This window comes from Setaria viridis, chromosome 8 (genome assembly GCF_005286985.2).
Source record: "Setaria viridis chromosome 8, Setaria_viridis_v4.0, whole genome shotgun sequence".
NCBI classification, from domain to species: domain Eukaryota; kingdom Viridiplantae; phylum Streptophyta; class Magnoliopsida; order Poales; family Poaceae; genus Setaria; species Setaria viridis.
The window spans coordinates 25,109,140-25,127,808 of NC_048270.2; the positions used below are offsets into that span (position 1 = coordinate 25,109,140).

The 18,669-nt window shown below is 50.4% G+C and overlaps 2 protein-coding genes across 3 annotated transcripts; both read right to left on the reverse strand.

Moving 5' to 3' along the window:
* Positions 1-1,789: 1,789 nt before the first annotated feature.
* Positions 1,790-6,245, reverse strand: LOC117833767 (uncharacterized). The gene is made up of 12 exons (XM_034713367.2): positions 5,742-6,245; positions 5,498-5,622; positions 5,340-5,396; positions 4,611-4,727; positions 4,392-4,511; positions 4,143-4,284; positions 3,802-3,978; positions 3,186-3,684; positions 2,920-3,073; positions 2,718-2,834; positions 2,498-2,621; positions 1,790-2,406 (listed from the first exon to the last, which is right to left on the reverse strand). Exons 1-12 carry the CDS (start codon positions 5,901-5,903, stop codon positions 2,059-2,061), a joined length of 2,142 nt encoding a protein of 713 aa, XP_034569258.1. The 5' UTR covers positions 5,904-6,245; the 3' UTR covers positions 1,790-2,058.
* A 149-nt stretch (positions 6,246-6,394) lies between these two features.
* Positions 6,395-18,122, reverse strand: LOC117833768 (uncharacterized). Of its 2 annotated transcripts, none has more exons than XM_034713370.2 (8): positions 17,694-18,122; positions 16,499-16,655; positions 15,978-16,178; positions 8,912-9,154; positions 8,282-8,429; positions 8,061-8,126; positions 7,092-7,260; positions 6,395-6,984 (listed from the first exon to the last, which is right to left on the reverse strand). In XM_034713370.2, exons 1-8 carry the CDS (start codon positions 18,070-18,072, stop codon positions 6,626-6,628), a joined length of 1,722 nt encoding a protein of 573 aa, XP_034569261.1. In that variant the 5' UTR covers positions 18,073-18,122; the 3' UTR covers positions 6,395-6,625. The 2 variants fall into 2 exon arrangements, with proteins under 2 accessions (XP_034569261.1, XP_034569260.1); XM_034713369.2 differs by having other exon boundaries at positions 16,499-16,661.
* Between the last annotated feature and the right edge of the window lie 547 nt (positions 18,123-18,669).

The following is an 18,669-nucleotide window of genomic DNA, read 5'->3' on the forward strand; positions in this document are numbered from 1 at the left end:
TATGGTTATTTGCACTTCTACTAATCTATCTTAGGTTTTTTATAATGATTTCTTTTTAGGGACAAAGGGAATAATTGTTAATCAAGAAGAACTAAAAAATGAATCAATATTCCTCTTGCTATGCCTCTTTCTTTATCTATTGCCCCATGTGGCAAGGGTAATCACCCTATACTACTTATTTGACATGCATGAAAGTTAACATGGGTCCTGCTTTCACTGTGTGCCAGATCACGGACAAGGTGAGGAAGGCCACCAAAGGTAGAAACCAACCCCCATTCAAACCTGATCAAGTGACACCAACTTTGAAACGCCTCTAGAGGAAGGCCCTTCCAAGAAAAAAAGGTGATCCACAATCTTCCTCTCTTCCTTTCTCAAGACTTCCATTGGATAGTTTGGCTCAAATTATTTAAAAACAGGTAACATTTTGTTTCTTCCCCTCTCATTCTTTCTCTTTTAAGACTTTGTTGTACATTTTAAAATTTTCCTCTTTATAAAATTGATGCAGCACCGTTGTAGAATACTTTATCTGGACAAGGCACCAAACCCATGTTGGGGGAATTGTTCACAGATTGAGATGATGATCATGGATCCAAGAAAGAGGATATCGAGGCCCAATAGAGCTGAAAGAGCCCTAACAAGAGTACCAAGGCCCCCAAGAGCCCTTTGGAAGGTACTACTAGCACCCAAGAGAGCTGAGTCCATGAAGCATACGGTTAGGCAGCATTGCCAAGTTTCAAATGGGCTAATTTCTTGAAGGAAGGGCACCAAAAGGGGTTCCTTAAAGGAGCCCTCCAATTAGGCCGGTATGCCTTGCCACATGTTGCTAGTGGGCATCATTGTTTATTATCAGAGCAAAGCTAAACCCTAGCCTGAAAGAGGAAAGATATAGAGACCCTAGGGATATGTCAAACATCTACCCGACCATACTAGGGGTAAAACTATAATTGAGAGAACCTCTACCCCTCCCGAACACCTATAAATACCGATCCCAAGAGCCATGAAAAGAGGTCAATTCTCAAGCGAATACATTGAGCCACATTTTGTTCTAAATTTAGCCCTTAGAGCATCCTTCTGGCCAGGGCCGACACTATGTTTTTTTGGAGGGTTTGGGGGGCTTTTATGTAACAGTTGCAAGAATACCTCAGGTCTCAAAGATGGCTTCAACAATACACTGGTGAAGGAAGAAAAATATTAAAAGCACTAATGAGGTGTTGTATAGATGACCAACGGGGTGAACATGGTATGGTTATTTGCTTGTTTTTGTTGGAAGATGATATTGCTTGGTTCACATTTTTGTAGCACTTGGGGACTTGGTTTACAGCAGTATATATAGGACCTTGGATCAAGACATGTACTACTACTCCTATACATGTTAGGAGCCCTTTGGAGTTTGGGGGCTCAGGGTTGGCCGTCCCAGTTGATTACACTATAGGGTCGGCCCTGCTTCTAGCTCCAGGGTCCTGTGAGCTTTGTATCCACCAACACACATGACCTTCAGCTCTGATTCCCGAACTTTGCCAGTTCCCTCTATGTCCCCATCCCTCTCCTTTCTTTCTCGATTCACAAGCCAAAAGATCAGTGCCCAGTGCCCGCCTTGCCAACCCCTACCTTTCCTTGATCATTGTAGACCGTTAGGACATCCCTTTGTATTAGTGAGAGGTATGCTTCAACATTTTTTTTCTCTAAAATAAAGGTCATTTTTTGTAATGATGAAGGGTAATTGTTGAATGGAAAATAGATACGAGGAGGCCTGCCCAAGGCCAACACTGGCGCTAACAAATAGGGACAATTAAGGTTATTTATACTTTCGCTAACATATCTTAGGTATCATGAATAATTTCCTTTTAGGTGTAGAGGGAACAATAATTATTAACCAAGAAGAACTAAAAAAATGAATCAATATTTCTCTTGCTCTGTCTCTTTCTCTATCTACTTCCACCAGCCCATAGGGGCAAGGGTAATCACCTTCTATATACTACCTATTTGACATGCATCAAAGTTACAGCAGGAAACGTGGATCCAATGCAACTTCTTCGTATTAGTTGCTTCCACTGCGTGCTAGATCACTGGACATGGCATGGCGAGGAAGGCCACTAAAGATAGAAACAAAATCCCCATCCAAACCCGGTCAAGCGGTGCCAACGTTGGAATGCCTCCGGAGGAAGGCCCTTCTAAGCGGATGTAATCATACATGACCCCGGCGATCTTGGCCGGAGCTGCTGCTCCAGTCTGAGTGAGTTTCATGTCAATGGTGTTGTCGCCTTGGATCAGCAGGTGCCCCGCGATCTCAAACTTGAAGCTCCACTGAAGTCCGTGGATCCCATGGCGTGCAATCGCGTTGTCATCCCCCATCGCCGGCGTCGTAAACACGTTGCCGCCTCCCCTCGCACCCCCGTTCACTTGCACCTTTAAATTAGCAGTAGTTCACAGAGTTCAGGTTACCACAGAACATGAACTGCACTTAGAATCAGTTCCCCAAGATCTAGAGATCATGTACCTGCAATCTACACGTTTCGGCAGCTGCCAAGGCGATCCGCAGAGCGTAGGTGCCGTCTTCTACAACCCGGTCCAGATTGAACCGTACCTGCCATGTCGTTGGCACGGTGTCCTGACCTACCTTCCTGCAGATCAAAGATCGCATCCATGGGGATAATAGTTTAGCGTCCACAACGTGAAACAAAATGGAACAACAAAGCACGATAGAGTATTAGTGTTACCTTGTAACTTGCGCGAAGAACCAGTCCTTGGATTCGTCGCTTTTACCAACGGTGAAGACGAGATCATTCTCCGGGTACAAGGCGTCGTATCTCTCCCATAACCCGTATTGCCTGTACCTGTCAGCATCAAAGCCAAGCATGAACAATCAAGAAGAGCACCCCTGATGTCATTGCCACGCATATTCTCATCATGTAGGACGACCTGTCTTTGCTGACGAAGACCTTGTTGATGTACTTGGGGTCAGGGTCAGGGACATAGAACTCCGCAGCTGTCCGGTCCGGGACGCCAATCTCCCACAGGGTCGGGCCTGACCTCGGCGGCTTGAACACTAGGTCACCGACGTTGATGGAACCACCTGCTCCAATCGATCCAACAGAGGTCAAGCACATGGTAGCCATAGCTATGGTCCATTGTGGCTGCACTCACAAAATGCATTCCGTGCTGAGAGACGAAGTAGTTGCACGGACCTGGTGCTATGGTTAGAGGTGAATTATAGCAGTAGTTTCCGAGAACCCCGGGAACAAACGCGTGCAGATTGTACACTCCTCCCCGGACATTGTCGATGCTGAAAGCGCCATCGGATGTGGCGCTTGTCCAGAACTGGTAGCCCTTGCTCTCTGTGGCCCAGGATCCGGGCTGCCCAGGCGAGGCGAGCCCGATGTAGGCCATTGCAGCAGGCATGTCTTTCTTGCTCAGGTACCTGTCTCTGACGAGGAGCCTTCCTGTAATGGATCCCCTCTCGTGTGCCTTTGGGAAGTCCGGCGATGCAAGGAAGCTGTAGGGCCAGTTCCTCGCCTCGGCTTGTGCCTGTGCTTTGGCGTCCTCCCAGAGAGACTGGAGGTCGTTGCTGCTCTTGGGGCTTGAGTTGAGGTAGATGAACACCGGGCCTAGAACTTTCTTCCAGCTCTCGCCGTCGTCGATCTTGAACACCATGTTCTTACCAACGTAATGCGTCCCAAAAAACATCTGATGGAGACATTAAGATCGTATATATAAACTTTTTTGTTTACTGCCATAGTCCAGAGACTGGATTCAAGTAAGCTGATGAATCTCTTGATCTGGATGGTATCCGTGGAGACTTACCGTGAGGGATGTGGGGCCGACATGGGAAGTGAGTTCCCGCTTGAAAGGGCCACCGCTCTTGAACTCGTTGCTGGGCGTGATGACCCAGAAACCCATGGGGTTTGGGTCGCCGCCGCTGATCCATCCGTGAACAATGTTGTCCTTGTTGTCCAGAGAGTACTGGTACTTGTCATCCACCTGTAGACATGTTCATGCATGTTTCTCAAGTCTGTCGCTTCATCCAAAATTTAATTATTTGAAATTCTTCTCCACTTCAGTTCTTGATTTACCATTCTAACAATCAAATATAATTCATTAAGCATGTCACTGATTCTCTAGCTTGCTAAAGTTAGCTAATATACCTCTCCTCTGAACTGGGGCTCCTTGGGGTCAACCAGGAGCACAGCCTCCTTGTATGCCAGTGGGACGGCACGAGGTTCATCTCTGTCGACCGCACTGGGCATGTACCTCTGTATGTCGTCTGTAATAGCCATGTAACTGAACCTAGCATACATTTGACGTAGACAAAAACTCGGCTTTCGGTCATGGGCCAACATGAGAAAGCAACAGAGTGATGATGAATGTGTTTACACTGAAAAAGGGATGCTCACTTTCCCGTGTTAAGCTTGAAGACGAGCCGAGCCTCGGTGATGTTCAGAGCAGGGTAGTCGCCGTCATGCTCAAAGATGGCATAGCAGTAGAACCCAGAGCTACCTCTGAGCATTACAAGCCTGAACAAACGGTCTTATATTAGCAGGGAGTTGGTACTAATTCAGATGAGGAGTAAAACAAGCGACTGTACAATCTGAATGGCATGAGGAATATGGCACCTCTTGTCGATGTTTAAGCGAAAGCTGTTTTCAAGTGATGGGCTGTATGTACTCCTGAAAGAAAGCTCCACTTGATCTTCACTTGAGGATACTACGTTGAACTCTGTACCATCCAACCTGTACAAATGTAATCAGTATATCCTACTTCATCGCTGCAAAGCACAGGAGACTTCGGTGAAAATGCATCCTATACCACCGAAACATGCTGGGTTTCGCAAGTATAAATTTCCTGTTTTGTGCAGTGGTGCTATCTGAAGCGGTCTATACACTCTCTTCTATTGAGCAATAAATTTCTGACGGGGCTTTAGTGCAATTGCTTTTCAGACAGATTAAATCTGGATAAATACTTTCTATTCCCCTGTAGCCATGATGGAGAAAGGGACCTTCGATCACCTTGACTGGCGAACAGGTCGTCCCACGTAAGAACTGAGAAGTGGTAGAAGGGAAAGTACTTTATCGAAGAACGAAAGTAACTAGCAACAATCAAGTTGTGAGCAATGCTCATGTGTGGCAAGAACACACTTTGGATGTTTGGTACATGCTTAGTTCTTCTATGAGTGGTTTCAAATGGCTGTCACTTTCATTGATTGTTGCACTACTAATAAGTACGACATGGACGCAATCTGCATCATAGTCCATTCATGTTTCGTGACTTGGTCAGCAATGGCAAGACAGTTAGTAACGCACCGACGAGGCCACAAGTCAAAAGAAAGATAGCAGTTGACTCACGTATTGTACAGTCCTGGCAGACCAGAGCCGGGGTAGTTCCAAACAGAATCCCAGTAGCTGCAGTTCAATCAGCTTCAACGTGTCACAAGCTATAGCAACAAGAGTGCAGCTGAATGAGGAGCGCAACTGTAAAAGATGTGCCGGGTTATATTAGTTACCCTCCGTAGTCTCCCACGCCGGCGTCGTAATCGAGGAGGTTGGGCTCGCCGCCGTAGCTGACGCCGGTGATCCGGCCCTCCGGCGCCGACAGCGCCACCTGCACCACGCCGTTGTCCACCACCACCTGCATGCGGATCAATTGGCGAATGAACCAATTGATGATCATCTATCCGAGGCTCCCAGCATGATACCCAGCCAACAGAAGGATTTACAGGAGCATCCGTCGCGCGCGTAGGCAAATACCTGGCGCGAGCCGACGCGCAGCGTGACGCCACCTGCGGCAGCTGCTTCCGTCGAGGCCGCTGCGAGCAGGGACGCCGCTGCCATGGCGACTATGGCGAGCAGGACGATGAGGAACGACGGCCGGATGGCCCTAGCAGCGGCGGCGGCCGCAGCTATGGTCATGTCGTGCTATGTTGTCCGGCCGGAGCAGAACGATAGCGAGCCTCGTCCATGTTAGATGGCATCGTTCAGCGAATAGGTACTGAGAGCTAAAATAACAGGAAGGATGAGGATCGGAGTGAGCCGCCTCTGCTGGGCAAGGCAATGGGCCGGGTTGCCGTGGGTCTTTGCCCAGGAATCTCTCCTGCGGGAAGCCGAGGAAACGCATCGAATCGGCGGCGGAGTGCAGTGGAGGACCACCTTCTACCATGCGACAACTACGCACGCAGTGGTCAACCTTCAAATCTGCTTTGTGCACGCACGCTTTTTTAAAGGCCCACTTTGCACAATTCCAAGCTGAAACACAACCCCAACCTGAAACAAACAGATGGAACGTAACAAACCGGGCCTAACTGCGACGCCCACGTCTACATCTGTGTCCAATAGCACTGCGACGATATGAGAATGAATAGCATCAAAATAGCGCTAGCTAGAAGGCGAATAACACACCACTCTGCAGCTATGGATGAACACTGGGACTTTGATGTTGCCGTGATGTACAGCACGATTCATGATACTACCAGCCGAGCACCTGCGCTAAATCTCGCCAAAACCGGCACCGTCAGAGTCGCGGCACAGAAATTAGCACCATGGCCAGATGAAACCCTGGCCTCTCTAACCTACACTCGCCATAAGTGGTTTAATGCAAAACCGAGCTCTTCAAGAGCGCGACGTGAGTTGTTCCCTCATCGGGCTGGGTTCTTGTATGGTGGGAGGACATGGTACCTCTTCACATGGTCTTTCCTCGACCTGCAGTGCGACACAAGGTGCCTCTCATCCACCTTCCCAGTGTTTGATAGCCGAACGCCGTACTCCAGTAGCCTCCTCACGTCCCTGGGAATGGGGCTCTGCCACTGGCCGTCCCACCAAGCGGGAGGGAGGAGCGGGGTAAGGGCGCATTGGTGCGGCTGGCGCTGGCAGCTGAGTGGGCCAGCGTATCTGTTCCAGATGTGGCCCCAGCCGACTTGCGTCGAGAGCCCGTCAACCAACAGGTTGCTGTGGACGCTGCTTAAGAACGTGAAGTTGGTGCCTGAAGGCTCTTGACCTGATCACACGAGAAAAAGGGTAGGCTGATTCAGTTAGGGGTTTACAGACTGGACACTGAACAGGCTGCACAAAATCAGGACAGGTTTAAAGAAAAGGCATATGTACCATGTCTGTTTGCTGCAGCCAATGCTGCAATGAGTTGAGCGTATGTTGTCCCCACACGACGATGTGCTCCGGTGACAACTGCGTATTTGGCTTGTGCAGCTAGAAAGAAATCAACAAATGCCACCCACCTTGGAGCTGATCCCCAGTCTCTTGAACGAAAATTCAAAGGCTGGCACAGAAAAAGGTCTTGATTTCAGGAAATAAGATGTGCAAACAGATAGATGCAAAAGTATTCACAAAAATTAATTCAAATGCTGTAAGGTACCCATTGTTGAACAAAACAAAACCAGTGGCAATTTGTGTTCTTAGACTAAACCAGATTTTTTCTTACAATAACCAATAGTTCTATGTCTGTGACCAGGATATTTTTTGAATGGTAAGTTGATCGCTTTAGAAATAGATTAACATTTAAAGGTTGCCTCATGCACATTTTGTAGCTAAGGCACATAGCCAATCCTACCTAGCAAACGAATACTGCATTGTATGCTTTCTGTAAAAGGAGATGAATCTTTCTATTAAAAAGGGAATACTGCATTGTGTTGTCGCTCTATGCACACAGTACATGTACAACTATTTCTTACAGGAATTGAATGCGCACATAATGGTTATCTTAATTTAACATGTATGGAAGAACGCCACAACCCAGAAACACAGCATATAGAAATGCAAGGAGATCCTTTGGAAAGCAGGGCAGGATAAAATATGTACAAGACGATGAGATATATGCATAAATTTTAATTGGAAAAATTACTGAAGTTCGGTGGCCAGCTCCAGACTAAGCAAAATAGAGGTGTGTGTTACTAATCTAGCAAATTTAGGAAATAAGTATATTATTTTTTTCATTCTCATATAAACTGTAATGTCCATGACACAAATCTTGTATAAAAAGTTTATTCCTGAAAAATCCACTAAGGTTCTGAAGCTACACAGGAAACAATAACAATATGCAGCTAAGAGAGTAAAGAATACCTTATCATTTCCATCTATCTCTAGACCAGAAGTCTTGGTAAACAGCTTGTAATCAAAATAAAGTACCTGAAAATAATTGCAGATTAAACATCCAACTTTCCAATATTTCTAGAAATACATAACCAATTAGTTTATGCTACTTCAAATCTACCAAGCTTCATGCCACTTAAAAAATGGCACAAAATTCATTCAACAGTATACAATTTAACCAAGCAGCTAACCTCTGCAAACTCACTGATGTCTGACTTTATCTCCTTCACAAATGCTGGTGTGTCTGAGACCAATGCCACCCGAGGTGTACCCTTCATACTGCAAATCTGTAGGGCTCTCTTGATACAAAGAACTGCAGCTTTTCTTGCTCGGACTGGCCTAAAGTAACAATAGGAGTTAATCTTGTTCAAATATATGATGCAGAAGAGTCATTTGTCTAAAACATACCCAACTATTGCATGATTAATGCTTAGCTGACTTAATGTGCTGTTACACACCAGGTGAGACCCAACTGCAAACGCAGTGCCTAGGGCTTTGTACGACGACACTTGCAAGAGTTGCTAACAACAAAAATTGGCCATTACCAACTTAGCAAGCTCCCAAAACATTTCCAAAGATATTCAACTAGAGAGGATCAAACTTGAGATCAAAGAATTATATATCAGAAAGAAAAGAAAATATGAAGCTATACTAGGCCCCATTTACAATTCTGATACAAAGAAACATTTTCAGTGGCTCGTGATGAACCAGATACGTCGACAGGTTAAATTGCATGATATCAATATTGTTTTCTAAGTAGACGGACAATTTATAATAGTTACATTCAATTTATGCAAGCATAAACCAAAAGTGTGCCATACCTATTCGCCATCATGCGCATGTGCAAAACAATATCTGGATTCGCACCCTTCAAAGCCCAGTTAACTGCTGCTTGGACTGTACTGGATGGTGATATGATAGCTCGCATAAGTTCACCGAATGTATTTGGCCTGGCATGTAATGAGTCTGGCAATCCAAAAAGCGCCAATGCAGCAGCCTTCATTCTAGGATGAACATTCTTCAGAAAAAACTGAATCCCAACAGCATCTGTCGTGCCATCAAACCTAGAATTGTGAATAAGTAGCATCATTCAGCATGTCTCTTATATTTAGCTTTTGTATGAAAAAACAGCTCAGTGAAAGAAAGCAAAGGAACCCAAGATGATGCAATAGAAACTGAAAAAAAAAAAGAAACAGATAATATGTACAAGAACAAATAATTAGTTACATAAGAAATGCGCATTAAAGGTAATGAACGGTTATCTAAACACTAGTTCCTGTGTAAGTGCAAGATGTGTTAGAATAAGTCTATTTAGTGGTGTAGTAGGTGTGAGTGTGGTTGGTGGTGCATGTGAGCACCTTATCTATGCAGTAGCTATGTTATCCCTGAAATACCCTGCTACCTACCCCTGTCTTATCTCTATATGTACCCCCAAACTGCTATCTATTATCTGAGAAATAGAGAACAAAATCCAAGTTAAGCCAACAATTGGTATCTAGAGCTAGGGTTTCTTCTCTCTCCAGCCCTCTCTCTCCTCTCCACCTCTGCCCCACGGCACCCCACCTACCCCAGGTGGCGGCACACCCCTTTCCTTTCCCGATCCGGCGGAGGACTTCCCTCCTCCACCCTCCCACGGCCCGGATCCAGTGGCGGCGCACGCGGATCGAGCGGCAGCACGCACGGCGATCGAGCGGGCGGCGGCGACTCCTCTCCCCGAGGATCCGGCAGCCTTCTTCCCCGACTCCCTCCCTTCTCCAGCCATGGCGGACCCGAGATGCAGGTGGCGCAGGCCTTGCAGGCGGCGCAGGCCCTGCAAGCGGCGCCGGCGCACCACCGGCGGTGACGAGGCACCGTCGGCCTGTCTCGCTCGCTGGCCTCCTCCCACAGCTCGATTACCTGAGCGCGCGGCACCACAAGGCGGCGGCCGAGGAGGAGGAGGCAGCAGTGTTGAAGCGCGCGGACCGGCGCGAGGAGCGGCGCGCGGCGCGGCAGGAGGAGGCCGCGGCAATGGTGGTGACGCTACACGACGCCGAGGCGCAGGAGGCGGCTGCGGCTCGGGCAGCGCGCGCGGCGACCATGGAGGCCGAGGCGGCACGCCCAGCCGATGCAGCCCGCCTTGCCGCAGCAGAGGCAGGCGGCGGCCGTTGCTCAACGTCGTTTGGAGGCTGAGCAGTTGCGCAAGGAAATGGAGGCGACGCGCGAGATGGCTCGGCGCAAGCCGCCGGTGCCTCGGCGCCGGGCGGCTGTCCCATGCCATAGGAGGCGGATCGACGGCAAGACGCAAATGTGGACCGATGGGTCCAGGATCCACGTCGAGGCGCGGACGGCCACTGTCCACATAGCAGGAGGAGCTCCGTCCACGAGTCCGGCCTCGACTCCGAGACTCGACCCCCAAGGGTCGTGAAGACCATCATCCGGGAGACGAGCGGCAACATGCAGTGGCCGATGCTCACCAAGACCAACCACCGAGTGGAGTTCGGTGATGAAGGTGAAGCTTCAGGTGCGGAACATGTGGGACGCGGTGCGGTACAGCGATATCGACTACCACGAGGACTGGCGAGCACTGGAGGCACTCTGCGCTGCGGTCCCGATGGAGATGGCGGCCAATCTCTCGGAGAAGAGGACCACCAAGGCCGCCTGGGACGTCATCACCGCGGCTCGAGTCAGCAGCAACCGCACCCGCAAGTCCACTCTGCAGAAGCTACGTTAGGAGTGGGATCATCTAGCTTTCAAGCCAGGTGAGGATGTTGACGACTTCGCACTCCACCTCTCCAGCTTGATGCAGCAGCTAGCACGGTACGGCGACGACAGCATCAACGAGGAGAAAGCCGTTGAGAAGTTTCTGCGCGTCGTCCCCAAGTACTCGCAGCTCACCATCTCCATCGAGATGTTGCTCGACCTCTCAGCGTTGTCAATCGAGAAGGTGATGGGGCGGCTCAAGGCGGTCGACGACCGCGAGGAGCTGCCACTTGGCGGACCGGTCACCATCGTTGGCAAGCTCCACTTCACCAAGGAGCAGTGGCTCGCCTGCCAGAAGGAGCGAAAGAAGGGGAAGCCTTCTTTCCCGACAGGCGGCCGCAAGTGCAAACTGCACAAAGCGCCCAAGGCGTGAGGAGGCGCTGAGGGCGACGCCGCCGGCGAGCGCAAGGCAGCACAAGACGACACCTACCACAACTATGGCAGGACTGGCCATTGGGCCAGGGAGTGCCGCCAACCGAGGCGCGATCAAGCTCACGTCAAGCGGGCTGAGGAGGAGGATGAGCCAGCTTTGTTCCTGGTTCACGGGAGCATCGAGCTATCTCCAGCGGCATCGGCTGCCCGCCGACGAGCGCAAGGCAGCACAAGACGACACCTACCACAACTATGGCAGGACTGGCCATTGGGCCAGGGAGTGCCGCCAACCGAGGCGCGGTCAAGCTCACGTCAAGCGGGGTGAGGAGGAGGATGAGCCAGCTTTGTTCCTGGTTCACGGGAGCATCGAGCTATCTCCAGCGGCATCGGCTGCCCCTGCTCTCCTCCACCTCGACGAGCCGCGCGCCCATGTCTTTCCTCGGCAACGGCTCCAGCGACGACAAGATCGATGGGTGGTTCCTCGATAGTGGTGCCACGCACCACATGACCGGGCATCGAGAGTTCTTCTCCGACCTAAACATCGATGTTCGCGGCTCCGTCAAGTTCGGTAACTCTTCGGCCGTGGAGATCAAGGGCATCGGCTCCGTCATCCTCATCGCCAAGACTGGCGAGCACCAACTCCTCATCGAAGTCTTCTACATCCCCGCGCTACGGAACTCAATCATCAGCCTTGGGCAGTTGGGTGAGAACAGTTCGCGCATGGAGATCGAAGGCGAAGTGCTCCACATCTTTAGGATCGACAACAGCGCCTTGTCGCCAAGGTGGAGAGGGGGAGCAACCGCCTCTACATCCTCTACGCAAAGGTGGCGCAGCCTCTCTGCCTTGCTACCCGCCGCGACGACAAGGCTTGGCGTGGCACGAGCGCTTTGGGCATCTTCACTTCGAGGCCCTGAGGCAGCTCGGCACCAAGGAGATGGTGCGGGGCATGCATCATGTCAACAACGTCGAGCAACTCTGCGACACCTGCGTCATGACGAAGCAGAAGCGGCACCCCTTCCCTTGCCAAGCGAGCTTCCGAGCCAAAGAGAAGCTTGAGCTCGTGCACGGCAACCTCTGCGGTCCGGTGACGCCGGCCTACTCCTGGAGGGCGGCACTACTTCGTTCTACTTGTCGACGACGTCTCTCGGTACATTTGGGCGGTCCTTCTCGACACCAAGGCAGCCGCAACAAATGCTATCAAGCACATTCAAGCTGCTGTGGAGAACGAGTGAGGCCGCAAGCTACGCGCCGATGACGGGATCCAACGCCACTACTCCGCGCCGTACACCCCTCAGTAGAGCGGCGTCATCGAGCGACGCAACCAGATGGTGGTGGCCATGGCACGGGCCCTCCTCAAGCAGAGGGGGATGCCGGCCATCTTTTGGAGAGAGGCGAAGATGACAGCCATCCACATCTTCAACCGCTTGCCCACCAAGGTTGTCAACGGCATGACACCATACGAGGCTTGGCCTGGGCGCAAGCCGGCGATTGGCCACCTCCGCGTCTTCGGCTGCCTCGTGTACGTTAAGGAGCTGAACCACGTTAGCAAGCTTGAAGACAGGAGCACCATAGGGGTGTTCATCAGCTACCCTAAGTAGGGATGGCAACGGGGCGGGTTGGGGTCGGGTGGAGCTTCCGCAGACCAGCCCCCGAAACACGAGAATAAAACCAGCCCCGAACCCAAACCTTATTTTGGGTGACAATGTGCACCTGCCCCGAAACCCGCGGGACCCCCAAAACCCGAGCAACAGTGACTGGGGGGCAGCAGAGCTCGCGGGCGGCCGGCAGCAATCGCAGGCGGCTGGCGGCGCTCAGGGTCGGGGGCGAGGGGCGCAGGCGGCGGGGCGCTCTCGGGCGAGGGGCTCGCGCGGCCGACGGCACGCGCGGGCGAGGGCGGCCGGCGGCGCTCGGGGTCAGGGTCGGCGGCACTCGGGGTTGAGGGTGGAGGGGCCGGCGGCGCTCCCGGGCGAGGGCAGCCGGCAACGCTCAAGGCCGACGGCGCTTGGGGTTGAGGGCGGAGGGGTGCTCTCGCGACAATGGGGATTTAGGGTGCGGCAGGGAGACGGACTGAGTAGGGTTGAAACGTGGAAGTGGAGAGTTATATACCTACGTTATTTGGGCTAGGCTATACCTATTTTCTGGGCTGAAATGTACACTTCGGGGCCCCATGGGTCACCGGCGGGGGAAATTATAAACCCACCCCCTCCCCGCTCAGTTTTGGGTCCCCGAACCCGCAAACCCGTAGGGGGAAAACAGACCCACCCCCACCCCCATCGGGTCTAAAACCCGTGAGTTTTGGGTCCAAACCCGCCCGACTGCCAGCCCTAACCCTGAGGGAGTGAAGGCCTACCGCATCCTCGACCCGGAGACACAGCGTGTGCGCACGACATGCGATGTTGTGTTCGACGAAGGGCGAGGTTGGGAGTGGGGCAAGATGGTGGACAACGGCTCGACTCTGACGTACGACGACTTCACCATCGACTACGTCCTCTTTGAGGGAGCTGGGGGAGTAGGCAGCTCTTCTTCACCAAGCGGGCCTACCCCAGTACACGAGTCTCCATCGACACCGGCGAGCTCTTCACCGACACCGGTGAGTCCTCCACCGACTTTGGTGAGTACTCCACCGGCTGCGGCAAGCTCGCCACCACCACAAGCATGGCTGAATCGACATCGGCTCACGATGAGCACAGCCCGATGGAGTTCGCCACGCCACTCTCCAACAACAAGGATCGTGTCGACGCGTACCACGACGGCGATCCTATGCGGTAACGCACCATGGAGGACATCCTCAGCGACCAGCCGGTGCTGGGACATGTACCGCACGACTTGGAGGCGAAGCTGCACCTCGCGTATGACGACGGCAAGCCTCGTTCCTTCACTGAGGAGGCTGAGGGACGCGGCATGGCGCGCCGCGATGAAGCTGGAGATGGACGCGATCAAGAAGAACCGGACTTGGGAGCTGGCTGATCTCCCTGCTGATCACCGCGCGATCACCCTTAAGTGGGTGTACAAGCTGAAGAAAGATGAAGCTAGTGCTATCGTCAAGCACAAGGCTCAACTGGTGGCGCGTGGATTCGAGTAGCAAGAGGTGATCGACTACAACAACACCTTCGCTCCTATCGCACGAATGGAGTCCGTGCGTCTCCTCGCGCTGGTAGCCCAGGAGGACTGGCGTGTCGACCGCATGGACATCAAGTCTGCCTTCCTCAACGACGACTTGAAGGAGGAGGTTACGTCCACCAGCCGCCGGGATTCATCATCCCCGGCAAGGAGAACAAGGTTCTACACCTGCGCAAGACCCTCTACGGCTTGCGGCAGGCACCGCGAGCTTGGAATGCCAAGCTGGATTCCACCCTGAAGACCATGAGCTTCGAGCAAAGCCCACACGAGGCGACCGTCTGCTGGCGGGGCAAGGGAGGCTATGCCCTGCTGGTGGGTGTCTACGTCGACGACCTCGTGATCACCAGCGCTAGGGAAGATGAGGTGGAGGCGTTCAAGGACAAAATGAAGACCGCTTTCCAGATGAGTGACCTTGGGCCTCTCCTACCCGTGGATCAAGGTACACCAGAATGACTCCAACATCACTCTACGACAGACCGCCTACGCCAAGCGCATTGTTGAGCTAGGTGGGCTCACCAACTGCAACCCTGCTCTCACACCGATGGAGGAGAGGCTGAAGCTAAGCCGCGACAACACGGCTGAGGAGGTCGACGCCACGCAGTACTAGCGCCTTGTGGGGAGCCTTCGCTACCTCACCCACACGCGGCCGGACTTGGCGTTCTTCATCGGCTACGTCAGTCGGTTCATGCAGCAACCGACGATGGAGCACCAGTAGGCCGTCAAAAGGATCCTCCGCTACGTTGCGGGTACTCTCAACTACTGCCTACACTACCCGAGGTGTACCGGCACTGCGCACTTCATCGGCTCCAGCGACAACGACCACACCGGCAACATTGACACCAGCAAGAGCACGAGCAGGATGTTATTCTTCCTCGACAAGTGCCTTGTCAGTTGGCAGTAGGTCAAGCAACAGGTGGCGGCCCTGTCCAGCTGCGAGGCCGAGTACATTGCTGCTACTTCCACTTCGACTTTAGCTCTCTGGCTCGCTCGGCTGCTTGGTGATCTTCTTGGCAGAGACACTGAAGCAGTGGAGCTTAGGGTGGGCAGCAAGTCCGCTCTGGCCTTGGCGAAGAACCCCATCTTCCACGAGCAAAGCAAGCATATCCGGGTCAAGTACCACTTCATCAGGGGCTGCTTGGAAGAAGGAAGCGTCAAGGCAAACTACATCAACACCAAATACCAGCTCGCTGACCTCCTGACCAAGTCACTTGGAAGGATCAAGTTCCAGGAACTTTGCTCCAGGATTGGGATGGTTCAGCTACCACTAAAAACTTAGGGGGAGAATGTTAGAATAAGTCTATTTAGTGGTGTAGTAAGTGTGAGTGTGGTTGGTGGTGCATGTGAGCACCTTATCTATGTAGTAGCTATGTTCTCCCTAAAATACCCCTGCTACCTACCCCTGTCTTATCTCTATATGTACCCCAAACTGCTATCTATTATCTGAGAAATAGAGAAGAAAATCCAATTTGGGCCAACAAGATGTCGAAACAGATATCTCCATCAGCTACTGTACCTTCCAAGTCAATTAAATCCCTAGAGAAATTATCTCCATTACCATTTTGTGCACTCCATTACAACAAAAACATGTCCAGCTTATGCCAAGAGAAAATATTGCAAAACATGTAATTTATTCTAGGATGAAATTATAGTACTAACCAGATAATTGGATCCTTCCAGCTATTCCAGTCACTACACAGAACATTCGTCTCAGCCGGGTTTTCAAAAATGTCCACTCTTATATTCAGATCTCGACCATACGTTCTAGCACAGTGATGTTTCCTCCACAAATGTTTGATTTCATGAATAGTGAACGACTGGTTGGTATAAGAAATGTACTCCCAAAAAGGATACAATCCCCTGTAACCCAGCGAGAGGAACAGAAAATGGTAAGTGCATAATGAAAATCAATCACCACTATTTCTAAACTACAGATTTCATTTATCACAGCCATGACAATATGCAATTCACAATTAAACATCACGTAAAAAATTAACACTGCATATGCAAGGACAAACAAGCAGAGGATAGTCAACCAAAATTCTGAAGTATGTTTAGCAATGATAAGTTGATAGCAAGAAAAGAATAGAGGGGTTTAAGAAAATCAATGCTTTCAACCTATCCCATAGTAACCAAATCAAAGAAAAAGATGAAAAGAAGCTGGGTGTAAATGCATATGCCTGGTTTGCCCGATGATTAAAGACCGGTTTAACATGACACTCAAGGCTCCTGCTGTTAAGATCTTGTACATTTCATTGCCAAATCCAGCTTCAGATGCTTTGCCCAACACAAAGCCTTGTTTGCAGAATTCATGGGCAGGAAGCATTCTCACTCTTTCTGCTCCTGGCAAGTTAAGTGAAGATGTAAACGCTGGGCTCCGGTATGTAACTAGAAACTGAAATTCTCAATGCAAAACTAGACAAGCTAGCTATGCACTCTGACTGCATCATCGTTGATTTATGACTGGATTGTGTGATGACATGTTAATTTTACATTTCCTATGATGTGCTGGGCATAAGTGTGATAGCTTTAATTTTTACATTTCCGTTGAATTAAGTAAACCAATGTCTCAAACCCTTGGCATAAGCAGTAGGGTATATTTATTCATGTTTCAATTTTAGGGAAAAGATATTAGTACATAGCTTTGTGATGTTATAGTTTTACTCGGTTATGTAAATAGATCAAAACAGAATTAATGGCCCATGTCGCGAGTTTGGAGACAGTGTTCATGTCCACAATGAGTAACAAACAATGTATCTACACAGTGCTGTTACAAATGGATATATCTATGCACTAATAATGGGTATATACCAAAATTCAGTTAATACCTCTGTAAAATCAGGTGCAATCCTAATCTTAAATTGGAAGCAATAACGACACGTCATTCATAAAGGGGTAAACGGTGGCAGCAAGTGCTTACTGAACATTATTCCAGAACCATTGACTTCTGCCACTCTGAACAATAAACACTCGAGTAATGCATCCCAAACAAGCAAAGTACAAAAAATAGACAACTAGGGTACGAGAACATACATTAGTTGTTGAAAATTACAGAGGGCAGAAGTCAATTCCTTAATTAAGCAACTAGAACATAAACTAATCTTCTAACGCTTGGACACTGTGAGGCTGTCAGCTGCTTCCTCAGTTCCCAGGCTAGTTCACCAGGTCGATTCCTTAATTAAGCACATAAGTAACTACTGCCTTCGACATAGCATGATCACTTATCTCTACTAGGCCATCCAATCAAATGTTTTAACCATCATAATCTAATTCATCTAGACGGAGTGTGATTAACAAACCATTTTGGCGCAACATTTCCAGGGGCCAAAAGGTGAGATCAAATAGAGGAGCGCCCGCTTCGTTATCGGAACGCACCTTGGAGCTCGAAGTGTTGCCGGATCATCTCGCGGACCCGCAGGCTGGCCTGCTCCGGCGAGCCCCGCCCCTCGCCCGCGGCCTCCTCCCCCATCCTCTCCACCGTCGCGCACGTGGCCCAGTCCCCGACGACCGCGGCGTCCCCGACCCCCGCATCCCGCTCCGCGGGGGGCGAGTCGTCGGGGAGCTGGTCGGAGAAGGCGCGGGCGCCGGACGCGGTGGAGGGGTTTGGGGGTTTAGGGCCGTGGTGGTGCTGGAGTAGTATGAGGAGGATAAGGGCCGCGGCGAAGAAGGCGGCCACGAGGAAGGCGCGCTGGAGGAGACGCGGGGGCAAGGGCGACCGGCCCCCGCGCCGCCATCGCGCCGGCGCCGGCGGCATGGGGAATGGGAGCCGCGGCGGACGGAGCGGTGGCTGGTCTGGGTGGATCTCGCACCGGAGGACACGACGGATGGGACGAGGCCTGGTCCGGTAACGTTTTGGGCCGGGCCTGGCAATTAGGCCCGGCAGAAATTGCAGCGCGATAAATATATCCGAATTCGTATTCGAAATAAATATGGATGTGGACAGATATCCGCATAATCACTGCTTTAAATCATATATAAAATAAATATATTATTATGATTTATTTTTAAAATGATATACTTGTTTATTTAAATTACTTCAAATAATTTATTTTATTATTGTTCAAATAATTTATTTTATAATCTTTTTCTCCATGTGTTATATTCGATCATACATATAACTATATGTTTAATGATGGTTACAAAACTATTAACAAATCGAATGAATACTTACTAATTTCTACTACCTAAATTAAGTGGATATCCAAATAGAAATCCGAATTTGAGCATTCCATTTTGCATTCGCATTCGATAACATCCGAATTCGAATTGGTATTCGAGTAAAAGTAAAATAAATAGTGCTATCCAATCCAATTTACGTCCCTATGTCTTATATCTTCACCTTGTGTTAATA

What these genes read in the sequence shown, in the direction of transcription:
- LOC117833767 (XM_034713367.2), bottom strand. Translation starts at nt 5,903, where the DNA reads ATGACCATAGCTGCGGCCGCCGCCGCTGCTAGGGCCATCCGGCCGTCG. An exon ending in TCGGCCCCACATCCCTCACG is followed by an intron (nt 3,685 to 3,801) that starts GTAAGTCTCCAC and finishes TGTCTCCATCAG; the next exon opens with ATGTTTTTTGGGACGCATTA. An exon ending in GTCTTCGTCAGCAAAGACAG is followed by an intron (nt 2,835 to 2,919) that starts GTCGTCCTACAT and finishes TGATGCTGACAG; the next exon opens with GTACAGGCAATACGGGTTAT.
- LOC117833768 (XM_034713369.2), bottom strand. Translation starts at nt 18,072, where the DNA reads ATGCCGCCGGCGCCGGCGCGATGGCGGCGCGGGGGCCGGTCGCCCTTG. An exon ending in TTAATCATCGGGCAAACCAG is followed by an intron (nt 16,179 to 16,498) that starts GCATATGCATTT and finishes GCTGGGTTACAG; the next exon opens with GGGATTGTATCCTTTTTGGG. An exon ending in ACATCAGTGAGTTTGCAGAG is followed by an intron (nt 8,127 to 8,281) that starts GTTAGCTGCTTG and finishes AATTATTTTCAG; the next exon opens with GTACTTTATTTTGATTACAA.